This window comes from Miniopterus natalensis, chromosome 11 (genome assembly GCF_054644295.1).
Source record: "Miniopterus natalensis isolate mMinNat1 chromosome 11, mMinNat1.hap1, whole genome shotgun sequence".
Classification (NCBI taxonomy): domain Eukaryota; kingdom Metazoa; phylum Chordata; class Mammalia; order Chiroptera; family Miniopteridae; genus Miniopterus; species Miniopterus natalensis.
In genome coordinates this window covers 18,886,407-18,903,310 of record NC_142091.1, presented here as the reverse complement: position 1 = coordinate 18,903,310, position 16,904 = coordinate 18,886,407, and the positions used below count along the sequence as shown (strand labels likewise).

The following is a 16,904-nucleotide window of genomic DNA, read 5'->3' as shown; positions in this document are numbered from 1 at the left end:
CTCCTTAAGTGACATAACTGGGAAGGTTAATCAATTTATTGTAAATATTGAGTTTTTCTGTGTATCATCTTTTGTTATGCTTTATATTTATCATACTTTTAATTTGCTTTTTTCTGTACTCCTTTCCTGTCTTCCACTTATATTGATCAATGTTTCTGTCTTTAATTAGTTTTATTTTCCCTATCCAGTGGTATGAATGTCATGTTTTATTTTTATGGTGTTTTTGGGTAATTTCTCATTTGTGTAATTGACAAGTCTAAAGTTAAGCTGTTCTACCAATCTTCCTAACTAAAGAATCTGAGTGTGTATTTAAAATTCTATGAGAAGAAAATGATTGAAGACAAAAAAAAATCTATAATACAATGCATCTATTCATATAATTTTTAAAAATATATATTTTTATTGATTTCAGAGAGAGGAAGGGAGAGGGAAAGAGAGACAGAAACATCAATGATGAGAGAGTCATTGATCGCTGTCTTCTGCATACCCCTTGCTGGGGATTGAGCCTGCAACCCGGGCATGTGCCCTGACTGGGAATTGAACCACGATCTCCTAGATCCTAGGTTGATGCTCAACCACTGAGCCACACCCAGCCTGGCTATTCATATAATTTTTAACATTCCTTAGGTCAGTTCTTCCTTTCTCCTCCAAATCATGTGGACCTTTAAAAATTCTGTTACTGCCTTGGCCGGTGTGGCTCAGTGGCTAGAGCATTGGCCCGCACATGGAAGGGTTGAGGATTCGATTCCAGGTCAAGGGCAGGTACCTGGGTTGCAGGTTTGATCCCCAGTCCCCAGTCCAGGCCTGTGCAGGAGGCAACCAATCGATGTGTCTCTCTCACATTGATGTTTCTCTCTCTCTCTGTCTCTCTCTCCCCCCCCCCTCCCTTTTTCCCTTCCACTCTCTCTAAGAAATGAATGGAAAAAAATCCCCTGTTCAGGATTAACAAAACAAACACACAAATTCTGTTATTATTTGAAAGGAATGTTTAAAATAAAGGGGGCCTACCATTCCCTCCCTGGTTAACTCTACATCAACAACTGTTGCTGGAAGTGGATTCTGAAGTCTTCCTTGAAATTCAACAAAAGAACTAGCATTTAATTGTTTCTTCACCACAATGAAAGTCAGTTTGAAACTTTAAAAAGTTATGCTCATTGGCACTATGTTTACTCAGTTTCACTTTGAGCTTTCTGAGTGTTGAAACACCACATGCATAAGAATCACTGAAAATCTGCAGATGGAAGCTCTCTATACACCCCAATTTTACTGTCTTAGCTCCAGGTGCCTGATTCATTTAGTAAAATGGGAGTTTCTATTCATAGCCACCCAAATCTCAGGGGAAGGGTCCCTTCCTCACAATGTCAACATCACTTCCACTGTATCTGGCACCAGGCTTCACTGATAATCAGGCAAGGCCAGCAGAGGCAGCTGAGGAGGCTCCCCAGCTCTGGGGTCTACAAAACTCCAGGATAAAGGAGTTGGATAAGTGCAAACCATTGACAAGAAAAATTCTGCGGTGTTCTAAACTACAGCAAGACGGAGAATGGGAGGGAGAGAAATTAATCACTTAGCAGTCACATGGAGGATGGGAGGAAGAGACAAGGGAAATTCATCAGCTGGCACAGGCTGAAACCATCAAAAGGTGGCCCACATTCTTCAAAGTAGTTGAAACTTTGAATCAACTTCCAGGCAGCTATTTCAGTAATTATCTAAAAATAGCTGCCCACCAGACACCACCACCACATCCTGCTTCTGCATGAACTTTGCAACAAGTACTTCTCTCTAGGCCTGTACCTCTCTCAGGGCTTTCCGTGTCGCCCTCCCCCACCCCACCCCACCCCACCCCACCCCACCCACCCCACCCCCACTTAAAGCCAAAGTAAATTCTTTCAAAACAAATTCTTTCTTCCCCAAACTCACTGCGTGAGAGCCCCATCCACCCCAGGGAGGCACACGGGCTTTTCTCCATCAGCCCTGCGGCTGGCGGCTTGGCCTCTGCCCAGGACCTGGTCCGTTTCTGGCTGCCACATGCCTCAATAAACCCTTTCATTCAGGACAACTTTCAGGCGCGAAGGTTTTTGCTGAACACCACCGACAGGCTATGTTCATGGATTTTAATGCATATCTGAGGTTAACACGCTGTGATCATTGCCTGTTTTGATTGTTTTAGGAAAACGGCTCGTGCTCCGGTATGAGTGTGACGGAAAGCTGGTGCTTAAAGTTTTCCGAAGTTAGTAACAGGATAACAAAATAAGAATAACGGCGGGAACCCTGCCGGCGTCGCCACGTGGGGAGAGCGCGGGTGCCGAAGGCTCGCGGGTTCAAGTCCCTGCGGGGGCCAAGGGCCTGGGCTGCGGGTGTGACCCCGCCCCGAGCGCGGAGGCCGCGGCGCCGCGCTCTCCCCCCGCGTCTCTCGGTCTCCAGGCCCCTCCCGGCCGCGCTCCAGAAATCAGTGAGCCCTGGACAACCGGGCGGAGAAGGCCGGGGTGGGGGGTCAATGGCGGGAAAAAGGGGACATCTGTAATACTTTCAGCAGTAAAGGTTAAGGGAAATAAATAAATGGAAAAACCCTCCATGAGGATTAGAAACACGCACACAAAAACCCCTAATGGTGGGAAATTAACCAGCACATGAGAGTGGAGGGGGATTGAGAAAACGAACTCTTAATTTTGCATTGAGCTCTTACTTTTATCAGTGTCTTTAAAAATGGAAATCTTGCAAGTTCTCACGACAACCGAGCTGGGATGTCCCATTTCGCAGCTGTGCAGCCGGCCGCCGAGTGGTTTGTCAGGCGCGGGCGCGGCGGGGAGGAAGCCCTGGAACGCAGCCCTCAGAGCCAGGCCCCGCCGCAGCCCGTGAGGACCGGCGTCTCTTTGCTAATAACGCGCCGCGGGGAAGCTGCAGGAAGACTGAACGGCAGGCGTTGCCGCCCGGCGCTAACTCCTTAGTATCCCTCGCCCTCCGCCACGGCGCGGAGCCGCCAAGCGACGCAGGGGCGGTCCGTGGGCTCGGCGAGCCTGCGCGCGCGCGCCCGAGACGGCGACGTCCGCTGCGCGCCGGCGGCGGCGCCGTACAGCCCCGTCGCCATAGCGACGGCCCCTGGCAACCGCGAAGCTCCGCGGGCCCTGGCGCGGGCTCTGGGTTGGAGTCGAGCTCGGTTCCTCGCTCCCGTCGCTCCCGGCGTCTTCTTCCTGCTCTTTCCCGTCCGCCCTCCCCTTTCCCCTTCTCCAAAATCATGGCGGGCGGGACCGAGGACGTTCGGAAGCTGTTCATCTTCACCACGGCGCAGAATTACTTCGGGCTGGCGCCGGGAGCCTGGGACCAGCCGCTGCTGTACCACAGTCCCGAGATCAACAACTTCTTGGACGACGGGAACCAGATGCTCCTCCGGGTGCAGCGCTGCGACGACGCCCTGATCTCCTTGTCTAACGCGGTAAGGCTGCCGCACCTCTGCCCAGCTCCCTTTACGCCCCCGGTGGGACCCGCGGCCGCGGCGCGCCGCTCGGCGGCCTCCCCGTCCGACCCTCCTCGGGAGCTGAAGGCCGCCTCCCGGCCCGTGTCCGGCCTGGCCGAGGCCTCCTGTCCGCGCCCCTGGACAGGGCAGTTCCATTCTTCCCCCATAAGGACTGTGGATGGGTTATAACTAAAACAAGCCGGCAAGCAACTCCCCCCTCCACCATGTACCTTATTTAGTTAGTAAAACATATTTTTCTCTTCTCTCTTTTGAGGTTCTCGGAAGCCAATTCTAGTGCAGTTTTGGGGGGTTACATTTACTCGAGGGAAATATGAAATAGTTATATGCAAAGGTTTAAATTCTTTTTTGATGTACAATATGTGATGTATTGATTTATTTATTGCACTGCCGCCTTCCCTGGCAGGATTGCTCAAGAAACGGTTGCATTTGCAGTCAGGATATACATGTTAATAAGTTAACAAACATATATATGTGTGTGTGTGCGCACGTGCATATATATATGTGTGTGTGTGTGTGTATATATATATATACACACACACACACACACATATATATATGCGGCAGAGAGGAAGCCCTGGAACCCAGCCCTCCACCTTATCCACCTTATATGCACACACACCTTAGAGTAATACACAGAAAAAATTGCCTCACACATTAAAGTGGATCATAAGTGGATGAAAAATAACAAACCATAGACATGTTTCTAAACCTTTTTCCCTTGTGTTCACCCACATTCTTAGGTCTAACAGTATTTGACACACAGCCAAGCATTGGGTACATTTTTGTAGGATGATCGAATCACCCCATTCACGATGAATCTTTAGCCTTGGATTTAATTCACTTCTCTTCAATAAATTTTTATTTTGAACTCAGTATTTGCCAAGCACTTTGCTAGGCTTGGTGGGTTTGTGAAGATATAGAAACGATGGATAGTCACAGCTAACATTTATTTTCTCTCTACACCGTCAGGCACTCTTCTAAGCACTTTGTGTGTATTGGCACATTTAGTATTCACAAGAACACTAAGAGACTTTTTATTTCCGTTTTATGGCTGAGGAAAAGTAAAGCACAAAGGTTACATCCTAAGTGTTAACTACTCCACTTCTCTAATAGGTAGTGTAATTCAGATTAGGACCCCCCGCTGCCTTCCAGAGCCTCACTCCAACAGCCTAAAATGATATATTCACATACTCAACAAATTATAAAATTGGGACATACTGTTGGAAATACCACCAAAAGTTTAGAGCATCATGGGAAAACAAGATGAGGAGGGGTTTGAATTTGTGAACATCTATCTTGGGTTGGATGTTGAAAGTTGAAGCTATAACTTCTTTTTAAAAATACATTTTTATTCATTTTAGAGAGAGAAGAAGGGAGAGGGATAGAGAGAAACACCGATGAGAGAGAACCATCTATGGACTGCCTCCTGCATCTCCTCTACTGGGGATTGAGCCAGCAACCAGGGCACACCTGGAATCAAACCTGTGACCCCTTGGTTCATGGGTTGATGCTCAACCACTGCTCCACACCAGCTGGGCTGAAGCTATAGCTTTTACAAGTTAATGCCACTGCCCTGGCTGGGTGGCTTGGTTGGAGTGTTCTCCCTTACACCAAAAGGTTGCATGTTCGATTCCAATCAGGACACAAACCTAGGTTGCAGGTTTGATCCCTGGTTGGGTGGGTAGAGAGGCAACCGATCAATGTTTCTCTCTCTCTCTCACATCGATGTTTCTCTCTCTCTCACTACAATCAATGAAAACATATCCGCAGGTGAGGATTGAAGGGAAAAAAAGAGGGAGAAATAGTTGCCAATGATAGAGAAACTGGGAGGAGAGGCAGCTAAGTGTGTGGACTCCAGTTTTCCTTTCCTCAGGGAATGATGAGCAGCTGTGGCCAACTGAACCTTTGCTTTAACTCTGACTTTGGCTAGGACAAAACTTATTGTCCTGACTGGTGCCCCAGGGAGCCCTGGCCAGTGACCATAGCTGCTGTTTTCAAAGTATGATCGTAAAATGTGTATTTTTTGAGGGTTTTTTTCAGATAGAGAGGAGGAAGTACAAGGGTATGTACCTACTTAATTACTAAAGAGTGGCTTTTTCAAATCTGCAGATCTGCAGCTTATCCCACTTGCTTGTAATTGGAATAAAATGATTATACTACCAATAGAATTCTAATGGGTGGAAAGGAGAGTTTGAGTAATGCAGCTACACCAATAAATGCCAGTTCCGTCCTAGCAGCTAAAAAGTATAATGATTGGGATAAAAAAAAAAAAGTAGCGTGAAAACTCACTCATCTATAACCTGGTTTTCACACACAGCAGTGACCTTGTTTGAGAGCTTTTTAATGCATGGACTTCTCTTCCTTGGAAAAGGAATGATAACTGAAAATGTGTATATAATGCAAAAACTTCTCTTATGCAGTTTTCAGCTAATGAGCTAATTACTACTGTGACCGATTTTAAACATGTTTGCTTTAGTAAATTCCAATTTAGCTCATTCTGTTCCAATTTTAAGTAATCTCGTCATGTGGTAATTTAAGGAAAAGGTTGGATGATCAAATACTTGAAGAAAAAATGTTTGGTTCAGGTAAAGATGATTTTAGGAGACAGACAACTAAGTTCCTTTTGGTACTTTTGAGTTTATGTACAACTTAAAAAGAACCTATTAAAGTGCTAGTTTCTGGTAAGAGTGTAATTAAAACCCTTGTTATAGACTCTGAAGGAGAGGAAAGACATGCACTGCTCATCATTGTGTGCCTGGGCACACAGCTCTGATCTGAGTGGCTGGAGTGCAGTAGTTAGCCGTGTATGCCATAAATATTTAGACAGTGCTTTCTGTTTATAAATCACTTATCAAAACAGTTTTATGATACAATCACATGTAAGTGGGGAAACCTTTTAAAACCCAGTTTTTTGGTTTTTTTTTTTGTTAGTCCTCACCTGAAGGTATTTTTTCCATTGATTTTTAGAGTGGAAGGGAGGGAGCAGGGGGAAGAGAGAAATATTGATGTGAGAGAGACACATCGATTGTTTGCCTCCCGCATGTGTCCCAACCCCTTACCTGACCAGGACAGGGGCTGGGGCTGAACCTGTAACCCAGGTACCTGCCCTTGATGGAGAATTGAACCTTTGATCTTTGGGTGCACCAACTGATGCTCTGACCACTGAGCAACACCGGCCAGGGCAAAAACCAAGTATTCTTAAGGAGCAGAGATAGATTGGTTGTAGTATGCTATATAATTATTTTCAAAATAACTATCTTCCCAAAGGATAACATTGCAGTGATACAACATTTTAGGGGAAATTTCTTTCAATAATGAACTTTTATGAAGATAATGTTAAAAATCATTTCTTTATCACTTTAGATTGATTCTGCTGATACAAAGGATAAAGTGTTGGTGTTTTTCAAGCTGCGACCTGAAGTGATTACAGATCAGAATCTACATAACAACATTCTTGTTTCCTCTATGTTAGAATCACCTATAAATTCCCTTTATCAGGCAGTACGGCAGGTATTTGCACCAATGCTGTTAAAGGTGAGTAAAGTAGCTGTATAGTCGTTTTGTTGTTTTGTAACTTAGGTTATTTGGATAAATACTTTCATAATCAAATATAAGTATTACTTTATATGCTGTTAATATTAGTATTTTAGCTTTTTAAATTAAAATATATATTTTAATTAAAAATTTTTACAAAAAGTAAGCTTTGATGACAAATAGAGAAAGTGGATAAAGACATAAAATGCAGTCCTCTTAAGCTCTTACATTGCTATAAGCACTTTTTTTCTCCTTTGTGAGAGAGAGTGTCAGGCTTTAAGTGAAACGGGTGTATGTGGACTTAGTTCTTTGATAGTGTTTTAGGAAGTAAATTTGATTGGCAAGCTTTTGATCGCTGTTTGCTCTGTCTGTTTTTATTTAGGATCAGGAATGGAGCAGAAACTTTGATCCCAAACTTCAGAATCTTTTGAGTGAACTAGAAGCTGGATTGGGTGTGGTTCTACGAAGATCAGACACTAATTTATCAAAATTGAAATTTAAGGAAGATGACACACGAGGTATATAATGATAGCTTAATCAAAGAAAATCAAAACAAGTGTCTTATTAGTACATTAGTAAGTTAATATATTTCTTCAAAGATTTATGTCCACATGTTTGGATCTTCTCTGAACCTGAGCTGCTTTTTTATGAATAGATCTATATGGATTTGAAGCTGAAAATGTAATCTTTAACAATGTACAATTCAAGGAAACAGAAAATATAGTTGATTCTTGTTATTTGCAGTACTTATGCTCTATACAGTCACCGTGAACACTGAATTAGCAAATACTGAACCATACATCCTAGGGGGGAACTACAGGGTTAGGTTCCTGTGAGCCTTGGGTCATACATAGCATTTTTGTCAACTGCTAAACACATAATTTTGTTATATGTATGTTTCTGTTTAAAAATACTTTATTCAATATGTATTGTTGGTTAGTTAACATTGACTCAATGGCCAACAGTGGAAACTAATTACAATTTTATGTCTATAAATTATTACTCATATGAACAGTTAATATGAAATGCATGACATGTATAAAATCATTATTTTAAAATATTGGATATAGTTTGAGTCATTGCTCAATTAGTAAATTTAAATGGTTTTTTTAATTCTACACACCCAGAAAGAATAGTGCATTTATTTCTACATGTGATTATGCAAGTAGAGATTATCCAGTTCATTGGAAAATTTAAAAGCAAATTTAAAAGTAAAACTATTTTAATTTGCTTGTATTTTGAAATTAAATTGCAAACATTTATTGATTGGTTCATGATCAATTCCATTTTGGTAATATTCAATAGTATGAATGGTTTTGGAGTTAGATTTAGGAAGCCTTGTGTTAGAGAAGCAGATTCATAGATGTAAGAAGACTGATAGTATAGGTATGATTGGTTTACAAAAGCATATAGGAATCATTTCGAGCAATAAACTTGATGTGAAGTATAAACTTGGTGCTCTTATTGTTTCTTATTGTGGATTCAAGTAAGAACTTTCTGTTGATAGAAATTATAAAACTTTTATTCAATGCATCCTAAGACTTTTTCAATGCATCCTCAAGAATATAGGAAATATGCAAAATCAGCAAGTAAACTAGATAACCTTCTGGCTTTTCATTTTCAATTGACATATTTTTTTCCTTTTCACTTTTTCAGGTATTCTTACACCAAATGATGAGTTCCAGTTTTGGATAGAACAAGCTCATCGTGGAAATAAACAGATTAGTAAAGAAAGAGCCATTTATTTTAAAGAATTATTTGAAACAATCTCAAGAGTATGTAATTCATACATGTTATATATTAGGCTTTTGATAAAAGTATTTAAGAATTATATTTTTAATAAACTTATCTCTGTTTTAAAATCATTACTTGATGGTTGGGAACAAAATATATCCTTCGTATATAGCAAGGTTTACTTAAGGTGTGTATTTGAGTACAAATTAAAAATCTAAACATTTTAAAAGTTAGATTGTAGTCTCTCGTAAATATTTCTCAAACATAATTACTTTTCTGCAGGTAGATAGGGAGAAGCAAAAGCCTAAAGCACTAGTAGAGGTTTATCTACAAGGAGGTAATATATGTTCTTTGGAAAGAATGTTCACTTTATTCAGATTAGCATTTGGAGGAATCTGTAATTTACAAGTCTTAGTTTTATACTTATATGATTACTGATTTCTTGATGTATCTACAGAGAGGTTAAATAGTGACCATTTTAATTATGGCTATAAAAATTCTATTATTTATTTTTATTTATTTATTTTTTATTTTTTTATTTTTTAAAATTTTATTATTATTTAAAATATTACAGATGTCCCTTTTTCTCCCCAGTGACCCGTTCCACCCTGTTCCTTCCCCCTCCCCAGTCCCTCTCCCCACCATTGTCCATGTCCTTGGGTTGTATATATGTGCATATAAATTCTTTGGTTACTCTCTCCCCCTCCACCCACCCACCCTCCTCCATCCCTCTGACATTCATCAGTCTCATCTATGCTTCCATGTCATTGAATCTATTCTGTTCATCAGTTTATTAAGTTCTTTAGATTCCACATATAAGTGAGATCATGTGTTATTTGTCTTTCGCTGCCTGGCTTATTTCACTCAGCATAATATTCTCCAGGTCCATCCATACTGTCCCAAAGGGTACGAGATTCTTCTTCTTTACAGCTGTGTAGTATTCCATGGTGTAAATGTCCCACAGCTTATTTATCCACTCATCTACTGATGGGCACTTGGGCTGTTTCTAGATCTTAGCTATTGTAAACTGTGCTGCTATGAACATCAGGGTACATATATCTTTTCTGAAGAATGTTTCAGGATTCTTAGGCTACATTCCTGGGAGTGGAATCACTGGGTCAAAAGGCAGCTCCATTTTTAATTTTTTGAGGAACCTCCATACTGTTTTCCATAGTGGTTGCACCAGTCTGCATTCCCACCAGAATTCTATTCTTTTCAAAATAAACACAAAGTAATTTTCTATTTGTTTCCAGTATTATTTCAATTCTATTTTAATGAAGTATTTGAAATGATTTTAAACTTTTTTTGTAACAGTGATGAAGTGTAGAATAATAAGCCATGTACTATGATTGTATTATTGGTAACATTATATAATACAGTAAATGAATGAAAATATGCCAACTACACCGGGTAGTGTATATATGGCATGAAGGCTACCTTTATTTGGGTAAATAAATGAATCCAAATTTAAAGAAAATTAAGTCAAGGGTAAAAATCAATGAATAGATTTTTTGCAATTCTTATTTTTTCTGGCTTTCATGAAATTTATGTTTGTGAAGGAACTTCCTGGGCAATTGCATAACAAAATAATATGTCATCTGGTAGAAGAAGGAAGAGAAAATAATATGGCAAAGGTTAGAGTTGTAGCAGTTGAAAAGTCAGAGCACTTTGCCTATATTGCCCAAGGTAGAGGTATGATTATGTTTAAAAATGATTGCATTTTGGTTTTAGGAGTTTTATAACTTGGACACTCTATCCTTACTGGAAGTCGTTGACTTGGTAGAGACTACTCGGGATGTTGTCGATGACGTGTGGAGACAAACAGAGCATGAGCATTATCCTGAGTCACGAATGTTACATCTCTTAGATATCATAGGTACTAGTAAAGAATAAACTTTTGAAATTTTGGAAGCCTGCTTTATTTTGTTTTCTGTTTTTTTCCCTATAAGTTCTTACTTAAAATGCTCCTTAAAGTAATAATTGTTGCTTCAAGTAGCTCTTAAAGCAAGTCATATAGAATTATTTAAATAGATATTTGTACATAGTTGGTTAATTTAAATCATGTGTCAAATTCTTTGATCATTAATACAAGTAAATTTACATAGATTTTTAGTCCCTATTCATGTATTAATTTAGAATTTATTTTGTAATGAACTGTAAAGTTCTTTAATATTACATTGGCTTATCTGTGAATATTGAAAGTGCAAATACTTTTGACTCAGAGAATGCCCTTCTCATTACTATCTTAAGGAAATAGTAGACAAGTACATAAGGATATTTATTGCAGCATTGTTTGTAACAAATAGCAATTGAGAATTGGTTACATAGTGCGATATCCATACAGTAGGCTCTGCAGCCTTTAAAAAATGTATATATATTTCTACACTTTAAAGATGTACATGATATATTGCAAGATGTAAAAATACTTCTAGTTTTTGAAGAATATTATTGTCAGTGCTAATCTAAGGGTGTGCATTGTGGTATTTCATAGAACCTTAGTTTACTAATTTGTATGTTAATTTTGTCTTAGGCATGAATTTTATAATTATTTTGTAAAAAGACATTTCCATTAAGAAGTTTGCTTTATGTTTTATTAGGTGGTTCATTTGGAAGATTTGTTCAGAAAAAGTTGGGAACTTTGAACCTATGGGAAGATCCTTATTATCTTGTGAAAGAAAATCTGAAAGCTGGTATTTCAATTTGTGAGCAGTGGGTGATCGCCTGTAATCATCTAACAGGTCAGGTGTGGCAGCGCTATGTTCCTCATCAGTGGAAAAATGAAAAATACTTCCCTGAAACACTTGACAAACTTGGCAAACGCCTTGAAGAGGTATCGTTTGATTATTTGGCTCTTTGTCTTTTTTTGTTGTTTTCAATCCTCACCTGAGGATATTTTTTCCATTGCTTTTTAGGGAGAGTGGGAGGGAGGGAGGAGGGAGAGGCCGAGATAGAGAGAGGAAGGGAGAGAGAGGGAAACATCCTTGTGAGAGAGAGACATTGGTTGGCTGCCTCCTGTAAGTGCCCGACCAGGGCCAGGATAGAACCTGCAACCCAGCTACGTGCCCTTGACCCGAAATCGAACCTGCAGCCCTTGGGCTCGAGGGCCTACACCCTGTCCATTGAGCCACACCTGCCAGGGCTCGACTCTGTCTTTAAGTGTGAAGTAGGCCCTCATGTGTTTATGAACATATTTTATAATTAGTAAGCACTACATCTGATAGAAACTGTTCCTATTTTGGGGAGAGTATAAGGGCTAAAGGTCATGTGAAATAGTCCGTGACAGTTGTCTGGTGCAGCGCCAGGTGCACAGTGGGCATTCACCGAGGGCTGGCTTCCACCTCCTTTCTTTTTCTTTGATGTGTGACCGTTCAACTTGTAAGGTGTGAACTTCTATTTTGTTCTTTGTTATAAAAAAGATAACCCCCTTGTCCATGTATTTAAGCTCTCAGACATTCTATTGGCTATTGGAATTGTTTTTAAGCAGGACAGATTTTTTATTTATTTTTTTAATATATCTTTATTGATTTGAGAGAGAGGAAAGGAGAGGGAGAGAGAGAGATAGAAACATCAGTGATGAGAGAGTCATTGATCGAGCCCGCAACAGGGCCTGTGCACTGACCGGGAATCGAACCCCGATCGCCTGGATCCTAGGTCGACGCTCAACCGCTGAGCCACACCCGGCCGGGCACAGGACAGATTTTTTAGGGGGTTACTCAGTGGAAATATTTGAAACAGCTGCTTAATTTTCATTAGTTAGGAGTTTCAGTATAGGACATACATTTATCTTGGAGGGATAGGCAAAATGAGATGATGAAAAGATTGCAAAGCTGAATTTTTCCTTTTCTGCAACTATGGTTCTGTGGTGATTTTTTAAAAACTTCATCATCATGAAAAATTTCAAACATATTTAAAAGTAAAAAATAACGAATACCAATGTACCCATTACTGAATTTCAACAGCCTTTGATATTATTCAGCTCTTATTTCATCTTTGTCTACCTTGCCTTCCTGTTTTTTGTTTTTTTCTGGAGCATTTTTAAAGCCAATTCAAGAAATCATATACTTTCACCCTTAATGCAGAGCCCCAGTACCACTATCACATTCACCAAAATTATAATATTCTTTTTTTAAAAAAAATATATCTTTATTGATTTCAGAGAGAGGAAGGGGGAGAGAGAGAGAGAGAGACAGAGAGAGAGAGAGAGACAGACAGACATCAATGATGAGAGAGTCATTGATTGGCTGCATCCTGCACGCCCCCCCAACTGGGGATCGAGCCCACAACCTGGGCACGTGCCCTGACGGAATCAAACCGTGATCTCCTGGATCCTAGGTTGATGCTCAACTGCTGGGCCATGCCCAATTGGGCAATACTTTCTTAATGTTATTTCATATCTAAGCAGTTTTCAATTTTCCTGATTGTCTCAGCTGCTTCATAGGTACTTTTCCACTTTAGTTTGATATGTGGGTTCTGGTATGTTTAGCCTGATGCATCTGTTATAATGCTCTCCAATTTTTTCTTAATGATTTTAGCAGCCATTAATGATCATGAGGTTGTAAAATGGGGATTTTCTAATTCTGTTGTTCTTTCTACATTTGTTAGTGATGATGGAAGAACTTTTCCTCATCAGTTTATTAGTTACCCTGAAATAAAGTGTGTATAAGAATAGCAGTATAGAGAATTCTTCTATCACTTTTTAAAAACAATGAATAAGTAAGTATCATAGTAAGTTTCATATGCATTCAATGAAATGTTTTTCAGTAGTAGTATTATGAACCCATGAGTTGTTATATTTTATGTTTCCATCCATTGTAGTTATTATTATTTTATTTAAATTGTTTTATGTGTAGGCAGTGAGTGCACCCTGTAAGTTGGCTCTTGTGTCATTTTTACATGAATCCAGTATTTCTTTGACAATTTCCTTACTTTCAAGTCCTCCCAAACGTACCAGCCCATCTTTTACATTTTTCTGTCTCATATCTGGAATTAATCATTTCTCCAAAGAGCCTGGTTCTTTTTAGTGAAAAATGGTTAGAAAAATGTTAAATTTTACTTAGTTATCAGTGCTTTTAGGCCTTCTCAGTAGACAGGATTACTTTTTAGCAAGATAAAAATAAATCAGTTTGTACTGATATTTCTTACTCAATGGAAGATTAGTGTTTTTATTTGACCTTTTTGATTACCTTTTGATTGTTGGGGAAATTTTAAATACAAAATATAATAACTTGTTTTCCTGCTATTTGTAAATTGTACATAATAGAGTTGTTAATATTGTTTCATTTTCAGAATTTCAATTTAATGCAGAATTATGAAAATCAGAAGTACTATATTAAGGAGGAGAGAAGTTATAACTTAAATGAGCTTTAAACATAGTTTTAAAATACTTAGATTTTATTTTTTTCATAAGATTTGAGCACACTGATTGATGATGTGTTGATACAGTGTGTCTTTGTGCACCACTTTGAATGTTGATGAGTAGTAATTCTCAAAATTATGGTTTCAGTTTTCTTTCAGAGGACCTAGGTAAAGAAATTCTTGCTCAGTATCTTTAGGTTTTAGACCTATTTGTGCAGATTCAGTGATTTAATTAAATTTGTTGTTTTAATATTTGTTTTAGGTCTTAGCTGTTAGAACAATTCATGAGAAGCTTCTCTATTTTTTACCTGCTAGTGAAGAGAAAACCCTGGCTCGAGTATTTGAACCTTTTACTGGCCTGAATCCAGTGCAATACAATCCATATACTGAGGTTGAGTATATATGTTTCTAAATATAATTTCCTGTTTGTGTTGTTGTTTTTAAGGGTGGATTTTTTTAGATATTAAAGTCTAACAATATTTTGTTTAGCCTTTATGGAAAGCTGCAGTGTCTCAATATGAAAAAATTATTGTACCTGTGGAACGAAAAATAGCAGGAAAATTGAAAAATTATATTTCAGAAATTCAAGATAGTCCACAGCAGGTAAAAACTGAAATATTTTACTTTTAAAACTTTCTTTAAGCTATTTTAGGAGATGTATATATGTATTTACCAAGTCAGTCCACTTGGGATAAACATATGCTTATTTTATTTTATATTAGCTTCTTCAAGCATTTCTGAAATATAAAGAGTTGGTGAAGCGTCCAATTATAAGCAAAGAATTGATGTTAGAAAGAGAAACTTTACTGGCAAGGCTTGTGGACTCAGTTAAAGGTAAAAGTTTATCAGAGACTATAGTGTTTGCTGGAGAAAATATTTTTGTAGGTTACTGTTTTCTATGTTGTATACCACTTAGGATTAAAACTACATTTTATGACCTCTGTGTGCTGAATATTAATTTACTATTTCTGTTATAAATGACAGATTTAAAAAAAATTAACCCGTTATTTTTTTTCTCTGTCTTATTTGATACGGCAATTTCCCCGAGGGTAAGGGAACAATTCTTACTATTTTTCTGTCTACAACATTTGTCATAGTTCTTGGAACATGGAAGGCCTTTAGAAGATCTTTGCTGAATGTGTATAATCATTTACTTGATTTAAATTTTATAGATTTTCGATCAGACTTTGAGAATCGAAGCCGAGGAGTTCCCGGTGATGCATCCGGACCACTTTCTGGCAAAAACCTTTCAGAAGTTGTCAATAATATAGTTTGGGTTCGCCAGTTGGAACTGAAGGTATTTATTTTAATAAAAGTTGAAGAACAGTAATTGAAAAATGTGCTAAAGTAGTATAGAAGTCCCTCTGTAATTGTGGTGAAAACATTAAAGGACATTTTCTGTTTTCCTTGGCATACCCATTTAATTTTCATGTGAAATGTAGAATTCTGAAAAAGCGTGCTGAGGGAGTTTGTAATAGTTTTTCTCATTCCTTGTATAGAGATAATTATCAAGTCATTTATCATTCCAATTGCAGGTTTCCAGGTAAGAATGTGCCTTAAAAAATATTCAAGAGAAGCCCTGGCCGGTTTTGCTCAGTGGTTAGAGTCAGCCCTCAGACTGAAGGTTCTTGGGTTCGAGCCCAGTCAAGGGCCTGTACCTGGGTTGCAGGCTCGTGCTGGAGACAACCAATCAATGTGTCTCTCTCACATCGATGTCCCTCCCTCCCTCCCTGTCTCTCTAAAAATCAAGGGAAAAAATATCCTTGGGTGAGGATTAAAAAAATATGTATAAATGCAAGAGGAGGGTACCCTTCACACTGCACAGATATATAAAGCATTAGTAAGGCTGGTGTGTTTGAGATTGTTACTTACTCAAGTTTGTATTTTTGATGTTTTGTTTTCTGGAATATTCTTCTGCTTAAATTTTGTCAGCTTTCCAAGGTGCTACATTGTTCTTTGTACAGTTAGGAAGGAAAGGAATTTCTCTCCTTTAAATTGCCATTCAAATTGGCCTAACTGTTGTTTGAGATATTAACCAGAGCATTTAGCAAAGGGTCCAAACTGCTGCTTAACGTGTTTAGGAGTATTGCTGAATTCTTGGGGGGAGTTTCACCTGAATTTACCTTATCTTACCCTTCAGATTATGCCTTGTATGCATTATCCTGTGTGTTTTGCCGTCCTGAGGCGGTATAATTCAGAAGCAAACTAGGGATTGATATTTTTATATTCGCTGGCAAACCTTCTATTGTACTGTTTATAGATGAATGGGAAAATAATTTCTGAATCAAAGGTCAGAGAAGGGGGCTTATTTTCTGCTAATTTTGTTAGATTTTAAATAATAACTATTCTTGTAATTTTGCCCCTTAAGGTGGATGATACCATCAAGATAGCAGAGGCTGTTTTGTCTGACTTGTCAGGATTTCGGTCTTTCCATCGAAATGCTGAAGATCTCTTAGAGCAGTTTAAACTGTACGAACAAGAGCAATTTGATGATTGGTCCAGGGACATTCAGTCTGGTTTGTCTGATTCTAGATCGGGTTTGTGGTAAGTTTAAATATACTAAACAGTGAAATCTTCAACAAGAATCTTTTTTCTTATGTTTTAATCCAAACGGCAAGATGGAATTAATCATCTCTACTCTTTTTTTTCCTTCAAATTTCCTGCTGCTCCTTTGATTTTTTTTTGTTAGTTTTTGTTTATCAACTTTTAAGCCATTCAGGTTGCCAGTTTGATGATATAGTTGGTTGACTGCGTCCCCCCGTTTCTCAGGTCTATTCCCTAGAGCTTCAGATTCCCTTTTTGGAAT

At 38.8% G+C, this 16,904-nt stretch overlaps 1 protein-coding gene across 6 annotated transcripts in view; it reads left to right on the top strand.

The window, feature by feature from the left end:
* Positions 1 to 3,177: 3,177 nt before the first annotated feature.
* Positions 3,178 to 16,904, top strand: part of DYNC2H1 (dynein cytoplasmic 2 heavy chain 1) — a 244,128-nt gene continuing 230,401 nt past the window's right edge. For all 6 annotated transcript variants that reach the window (XM_087821570.1, XM_087821571.1, XM_016206739.2 and 3 more), the window contains exons 1-11: positions 3,178 to 3,433; positions 6,839 to 7,009; positions 7,392 to 7,527; positions 8,666 to 8,784; positions 10,475 to 10,619; positions 11,341 to 11,573; positions 14,361 to 14,489; positions 14,588 to 14,701; positions 14,821 to 14,932; positions 15,271 to 15,395; positions 16,467 to 16,642. In XM_087821570.1, the coding sequence (XP_087677696.1) occupies positions 3,236 to 3,433; positions 6,839 to 7,009; positions 7,392 to 7,527; positions 8,666 to 8,784; positions 10,475 to 10,619; positions 11,341 to 11,573; positions 14,361 to 14,489; positions 14,588 to 14,701; positions 14,821 to 14,932; positions 15,271 to 15,395; positions 16,467 to 16,642 (1,658 nt within the window). In that variant the 5' untranslated portion in view covers positions 3,178 to 3,235. The remainder of the gene's footprint in view (positions 3,434 to 6,838; positions 7,010 to 7,391; positions 7,528 to 8,665; positions 8,785 to 10,474; positions 10,620 to 11,340; positions 11,574 to 14,360; positions 14,490 to 14,587; positions 14,702 to 14,820; positions 14,933 to 15,270; positions 15,396 to 16,466; positions 16,643 to 16,904) is intronic.